Below are 7,505 nucleotides of genomic sequence, written 5' to 3' on the forward strand. Positions count from 1 at the left end.
CAGACATGAAAGGCATTATATACAGTGCAGTACTAAAAAAGAAATTGTAATGTAACTGATGAGAATGGGATAACATAGCCTAGAAAGACAATAAATGCTTAAAATGTTATGCTATTAAATATTTGATAGCTTCCTAATTCAGGTATACGCTTGTGTGTCATTGTGACTACAGGTCGTACCAGGAGTCCAGCAGCAAAGTGACAGCAGATGGTGTCGTGGGATTGACCAGGGCCTTCCTGGCTGCTGGGGCTCAGTGTGCTCTCGTGTCTTTGTGGCCTGTCCCTGTCGCAGCCTCCAAAGTTTTTGTCCATGCCTTCTACACTGCCCTGCTTAATGGAACCAAGGCTAGTGCAGCACTGGCAGACGCCATGAAGACTGTCCAGAGCAGCAAGCAGTACTCGCACCCCTCCAACTGGGCAGGTTAGAGATATTATTCACTTATGTATTAATTCTACATTCTCATACTAAAAAGGAAGACCTTGTAATGGAGCTCTTTTTATTGCATTTTTTTTCTGTCCAGGATACATGCTGATTGGCAATGATGTCAAACTTAACAGCCCATCTTCCCTCATTGGCCAAGCTTTGGCAGAGATTCTACAGTATCCAGATCGAGCGCGTGATGCTCTGAGAGTTTTACTCCACCTGGTGAGACACGGAGACACGCAAGGACTAACTTGCTACACAAAATGTCACAACCAAAGACACACAAATATACTGATGCAGCACTTCCCTGGTCCATGCAGGTGGAAAAGTCTCTTCAGAGGATACAGAATGGCCAGCGTAACTCCATGTATACTTCCCAGCAAAGTGTGGAGAACAAGGTGGGGGGTGTCCCTGGTTGGCAGGCGCTGTTGACAGCTGTGGGCTTCCGTCTTGACTCTGCAGGCACCGGTATCACTGCTGCCGTCTTCTTTCCAACTGCTGATCCAGGAGACAGGCTCCAGCAGTGCAGCACCACTTTACAATCACTACTGGGTATGCACCTGAGACAAGCTCTACATCACAGTTAAATAAGAATCAGAATTAGTCCAATGTTTTACTAATTTGGTGGTTATGTATTTTATGTGATTTTTTTTTAACATCATTTTCCACATGCAACATCTAGTTCTGTCCTTTGTGTTTGTAATATTTCATATCACTCCATATATCACCTGTTTAGTCATAGTGCTACTTAGTTTTGGGTATAAAGAACGTGTATTGTGTATGAATAATGAAGAACTTCCTTTGATCCCATCCCTCAGGCCTGCCGCCGCCAGCTCTCCAGGCTTTGTGCAAACTCATCACAGCTTCAGAGGCAGGAGAGCAGCTCATCAACCGGGTAGGCCCCTGCAGCTCTGAACAAATGCTTCTGGATTTTTAAATCTAGTGCACCAAATTAGTCTTGGCTCAAATGACAAATACCATTGCTATTATTTAGTGTTAAGTGGAGACACTACAGGTGAATAGGGTAAAAAAAAATTTACTACTAGATATTACCATAAAACTTCACCAGGTGATTACTTACCTTAAGACAATTATTTTTTGTACTTCAAGTTTTCTGAAATTTTATGTTTAAATATACAAATGAGGCATTATCTAATGTTAACTTTTGGTGAATTTAGGAGAAATCTACAGACGCAAATAGACAAAGTGTACTAAAATAAACATCTAAATGTGTATTGTTTTCTTTCCACTAGTCTGAAAGAAGATGGTACGGAAGCCCAAAATCTCAAACTTGACCAGTGCATGAATAAACAATGTTTTTTGCCTGTAGCGTCTTCCCTTAAGAACTATTAAGGCAGTCCCTCTCACTTTCTCTGAAACTTTTACACGCCTTGGCCTTTGTACCATGAGGTTCTAGCTAGAAGAGAATATCAGGGATATATCATTGCATAACTTAGTTACGTCAGGACTGGATACACGCTAATGCACTGGCAACTCAAGCTGCAGCTTAATCAGCATTGAAATGCTACGTAGAGGCCTAACTAGCAGTCCTTCAAGTACAAAGTCTTAAATACAATCCTGTTCTCTTGCACCCAAGCTTGTGACACCAGAGAATTAATCTTATGCAGCAGAGGTTTATCCCTGTTTGCATGTAACATGTGGCTATCACATGCTTGCAGTGAAAGACTATTCAGGTAGTTGGTGATTAGTTTTTGTTGCCTCATACTGCTAATACTGGTCTTAATGCACAGAACATGAAATCTGCTCAACCTAATCTATGTAAGCTGATTTCATCAAACTCAAACAAATATATTAAACACTTCTGTTACGTGTTGCTATTATCCGTCTTGTTGACCTGAACCCGTGTGCCTTTTGTGAATGGCCTGTGTGCATGCAATTAAAAGCATATTCTCTCTCCCCTCCTCTCCCCCCTAACATGCGGTCTGAAGGCTGTTAAAAATATGGTGGCAATGGTAAGTGTGCCTTCACCTACCTGCACTCCATCGCATTCTACCCTGTTCCTCCACTCTTCACCTTCTGTCCTGCTAAATTTCTAAAACACCACCTTCATGTGTAGAAGCTGCATGATAATGTAATGATTGGTTTTGTTGTTTTTTTTATGCTGTTTAGCATTTGCATGCATAAAGTGTAGCTGAGCAAACACTTACTGTGTTGTCTTGCTCATAATTTTTCCATTGCTAGTTCCATTGCAGTCAGATCGTAGGGATTACCTCATTACAGGTCAGAGGAATGTTTCAGGGTGGTAGAAGGGATAAAGCTATGATGTAAAAACAAACCTCTCATAATCATGAAGAATGAAGGGAGGAGAAGAGGCATGTTTCTACTTTTGCACAGTTACGTCAAGTTGACAAAGGTGTCTCTGTTCCAAGCCAAGTAATCCCCAAACAAAACAGGCAAGTGTGCTCCCAGGGCACCAGTAAACCCCCACAAAGCCGAAACCCTATTAGACTCTGCTTCGCTGCAGATGTTCTGTTGCCCTGAGTACTCATGCATAGGACTCAAACATGTTAAGAAACAGATTCATACCTACTCCATAAAATCTTTTTACAGTAGTTCCACAATAAGATGTGGCTGCCATTATATTAGGGAACTTAAATAGATGAAATTGAGCGCAAGGAACTAAATAACTTTACACTTGGATAATTTAAGTTCTTGATAGAATTGAAATTGTAATTTCAACCATTAATCACATCTGCGGTACAATTCACCATTATTGTATTCTTGTACTCATATTCTACATTCATCCTATTTGTCTTCTTACTCTTCTTCTCCAGCTCCACCAGGTGCTAGTCCAACTCCAGACAGGCGAGAAAGAACAGGATTTCTCCCTCCTGCCCATTCAGGTGTCCATTAGTGTGCAGCTATGGAGGCTGCCAGGATGCCATGAATTTCTGGCTGCTCTTGGTGAGTCAACTATTACGTAAGGAAACTGTCGATGCATGTGTCCCTGTGGACTCACGGACACATTGTCAAATTTAGAAGTTACAACTGTTGTCCTTTTGTGTGTTTGCAGGATTTGACTTATGTGAGGTCGGCCAAGAAGAAGTGGTGCTCAAGACAGGCAAGCTAGCCAACCGCCGCACCTTGCACTTTGCTCTCCAGTCTCTGCTGGCACTGTTTGGTAAGCATACTTAATTGCTCATGTTCTTTGTATCATTTCTGTTCTTAATATTTTCAGTCACTGGACTGTACATTGGAGTTATCCAGAATGTGCATTTAACATTGTTTTCATCAGGTGTCACATTTTTTCCTTTTCTCGTCTTCTCTTTCTTCAGACTCCACAGAACTGCCCAAGCGTCTGAGCCTGGACAGCTCATCTTCCCTTGAGTCTCTAGCTTCAGCCCAGTCTGTGTCCAACCCCCTGCCCATGGGATACTCAACCCTTCCCTTCTCTCCCCCTTGCCTGGACAATCAGGCATCAGACGCCATCTCTGTCTATAGCCTCAGCTCTGTAGCCTCTTCCATGAGCTTTGCTTCCAAGTCAGAGTGTGATTATCTTGGTCATCGGCAACGCAGTGGGGCCACAGCACACTACTCTGTCCACAAACACCCTCATGTTCCCCGTAGTCGCTCCTCTCCTCATGGGGCAGCTGCTGCAGTGGCAGGAGCCCGAGGGGACGAGGAGGAATATGAGGGCTTTTCCATTATCAGCAGCGAGCCACTGGGAAGTCACTGCGACTCTCTGCCTCTGCCACCAGGCCACAGCCAGCGTCACCACCGTGGAGGCAGGGGAGTTGTTGGTGGGTCCAGCACAGGAGCAGGGAGAGGTTACACTGTATCAGTATCATCAAGGGGCAGTGTCAGCACCCCCACATCCCCTGTCAAAACATGCCTGGTGCCCAGCCCAAACTCACCATTCCAGAAGGTGGGTAAGGTGAGCAGCTCAGATACAGGTGAATCGGACCAGTCCAGTACCGAGACGGACAGTACTGTCAAGTCTCAGGAAGAAAAAACTGTCCCTCTGGATCCTCAGGAGCTGGCCCAGAAGATTCTGGAGGAGACTCAGAGCCATCTACGAGCTGTGGGTAGTCTTCAGCGGGCTGGGGCTGACGGTGGAACAGCTGGAGGAACCTCAGCTCGGAGCAGCGCCTTCCGCTCTTCTGAGACTAGCGCATTCAGCCGTCCTAACAGCAGTGCGAGTAGCCGAGCTCAGTCTTCCCCAAGACCCAAACCTCCCTCTCGTTCCTCTTCACTGCAGAAGATAAGCTCTGGCTACAATAGTCCTGCAGTCTCTGAGTCTTCCCAAAAGGAGGGCAGCCATCCTTCGCCCACTCTGGACAGCCATGCACAGTTCAAATTAAAATACCCAAGCTCCCCATACAGCGGCCACATCTCCCGTTCTCCAAGTAATGTGTCTCCCAGTTCTGGTCATCAGTCTCCGGCTGGTAGTGCTCCATCCCCTGCCCTGTCCTACTCCTCTACAGGCTCTGCCTGCTCTACATCGGCTGATGCCCCAGACTTGGACCGTCTAAGAAGAGGGGTCATTGATGAAAAAGTCCAAGCTATCCACAATCTGAAGACCTTTTGGGCTAATGCTGCAGCAGCCCAGCAACAGCAACATCTAGGTCCTGTCAAAGCTGTCCACAGCGCTTCTGGGCCCCTTGCTTCTGCTAGTAGGGATGTACTAAGCCTTCTGAACCTCTCCCCACGCCGTTGCTCCCCTAATGATACCCAAGACAGCCTGGAGCTGCGGGAGCTGGGGCTGCAGTCACTAGATAGGGGCAGTAAGAACTCTTCCAATGGACACCACTGCTCCAACCCCAGAAAAGTGGCCCCATCACCTACTATTTCCACAAGCAGTAGCCCTGGTGCTCGTTCTATCCGACTACCTGCTGGCAATGGATACAAGTTCCTGTCGCCTGGAAGATTTTTCCCTTCCTCTAAATGCTGAGACATTTAAAACGGTCCTATACTTTAATCTATCATTTACTATCCTATGTGCTGGAGGAGAAGGGCACTTTTTGAGGACCACTGTTGGTCCACCAAGCTTGACTGAAGGATTTGAATGGTCAGTGAGTGTGATCCTGCAGAGGCATATGAATGCTTTAGAGAGTGTCTTGTCTTTGTGCCCATAACACTGTAAATGGCAAAGAGAAATACTCAGTGACCTGATACTGTGTTTGTGTGTAACTGTGTGTCAGGTAGATGTAAATGCCATTTGGTATTTTTCCCCCAAAACTTTGCTGTTTGTGTGGGCCAAGATGCAACAGCTATGACTGATTTAATCCATTCTATTTTTTGTTTTTAAATTTAATGGTTATTGTTATTATTGTTTGTTATTGTTATTAATATTATAATAATTATTATTATGTTTTGTAAATTAATTCCAGTGTTTTACAATCAGTATTAAGCGTTTTTATATTATTAAAAAAGTGAACAAACCTGTACCATGTAAAGATGGATAGAGTTGGAAAAAAAGATTTAATATTTTTTATTGAAATCAAAAGGGCACTTTGCCTGATTTCTTTGTGAATTGAGTGTCTGCTCTGAAGCATGGATTCTCTTGCTATTCAATGTTAAGTACCATGTATGACTTTTTAGCCCATGATTTTTTGAGATTAAACATGAAAGTTTCATGACAACCATCTGTCATTTATCAGTAAATTGTTTCAATAAAAACATCATGTTTGCTTTCTTGTATTCTGACTTTTATATATATATATATATATATATATATATATATATATATATATTTTATATATATATATATATATATATATATATATATATATATATATATATATATATATATATATATATGTTTATCTATATATAAAAAAATCCCCCTCTCACAGTTAGGCGGTATGTGTCATCCTCAAGCTTGGGTCCTCTACCAGAGGCCTGGGAGTTTGAGGGCTCTGCGCAGTATCTTAGCTGTTCCTAGGACTGCACTCTTCTGGACAGAGACTTCAGATGTTGTACCTGGAATCTGCTGGAGCCACTCTCCCAGTTTTGGGGGTCACAGCCCCCACTGCTCCGATTACCACTGGCACCACTGTTGCTTTTACTCTCCACATCTTTTCTAGCTCCTCTTTCAGCACTTGTATTTTTCAAGCTTCTCGTGTTTCTTCTTCTTGATGTTGCTGTCGCTTGGGATTGCTACATGTATCACCACTGCCTTCTTCTGCTGTTTGTCAATCATCACGATGTCTGGTTGGTTAGCCATCACCAGTTTGTCCGTCTGGATCTGGAAGTCCCACAGGATCTTAGCTCAGTCATTCTCAACTACCTTAGGAGGTGTCTTCCATTTTGACCTTGGGACTTCCAGCCCATACTCATGGCAGATGTTCCTGTACACTATGCCAGCCACTTGGTTATGGCGTTCCATGTATGCTGTTGCTGCCTGCATCTTACACCCTGCTATTATGTGCTGAACTGTCTCAGGGGCATCTTTGCACAGTCTGCACCTGGGGTCCTGTCTGGTGTGGTAGAAAACCCCAGCCTCTATTGATCTGTTCTTGTGCTGCAGTGATTAGTACTTTGGTGCTTCTGTGTCCTTTGGTCCAGCCTTTTCCAGCCACTGGTAGGATTTCTTGATATCAGCCACTTCTTCTATCTGTCTATGGTACATGCTGTACAGGGGCTTGTCTCTCTATGATGGTTCATCCTCCTCTTCATCATCATCCTCGGGTTTCTGCTGCCTGATATCTATCTATCTAGCTATCTATCTAGCTATCTAGATAGATCTATATACATTAGGCTATCTGAGAAGGAAAAATCACTCTTTGGTTGAGCTGCTCATTATTAATGGCCACACTAAGGTTATGGGGGGGCACAAGTAGACCTAGCTTCATTTTAAGGGGTCACCAGCAAAACAGTGTTTGGAACCACTGCTACTGCTAAGAGATGTTACAGTCGACGCACCCAATGCCAGGCACCGGGTCTAAGGACACGTCATTATTAGACTAAGCAAGTGGGCTTCAGGCCGTGCAGGCGATAATAAAACTGAACGTTCAAAATCTTTATTATAAAATGGATTTTTCCAATAGTGACTTAAATAAATCTGAAATCATGTGGCACCTTAATAACTGGTGGGGTTTTAATGTGATGTACTGAATCAC

General features: G+C 43.8%; 1 protein-coding gene across 4 annotated transcripts in view; it reads left to right on the forward strand.

The window, feature by feature from the left end:
* LOC122876658 (tetratricopeptide repeat protein 28-like) overlaps positions 1–6,074 on the forward strand; it is a 166,036-nt gene extending 159,962 nt beyond the window's left edge. For 3 of the 4 annotated variants that reach the window (XM_044197252.1, XM_044197254.1, XM_044197257.1), the window contains 8 exons: positions 173–420; positions 521–645; positions 744–975; positions 1,242–1,318; positions 2,373–2,396; positions 3,219–3,348; positions 3,458–3,565; positions 3,720–6,074. In XM_044197252.1, coding sequence (XP_044053187.1) covers positions 173–420; positions 521–645; positions 744–975; positions 1,242–1,318; positions 2,373–2,396; positions 3,219–3,348; positions 3,458–3,565; positions 3,720–5,335 — 2,560 coding nt within the window. In that variant the 3' untranslated portion in view covers positions 5,336–6,074. The remainder of the gene's footprint in view (positions 1–172; positions 421–520; positions 646–743; positions 976–1,241; positions 1,319–2,372; positions 2,397–3,218; positions 3,349–3,457; positions 3,566–3,719) is intronic. The other variant, XM_044197253.1, reaches the window with a different exon arrangement.
* Positions 6,075–7,505: the final 1,431 nt, after the last annotated feature.

The sequence above is a fragment of the Siniperca chuatsi genome, linkage group LG5 (genome assembly GCF_020085105.1).
Source record: "Siniperca chuatsi isolate FFG_IHB_CAS linkage group LG5, ASM2008510v1, whole genome shotgun sequence".
Classification (NCBI taxonomy): Eukaryota; Metazoa; Chordata; class Actinopteri; order Centrarchiformes; family Sinipercidae; genus Siniperca; species Siniperca chuatsi.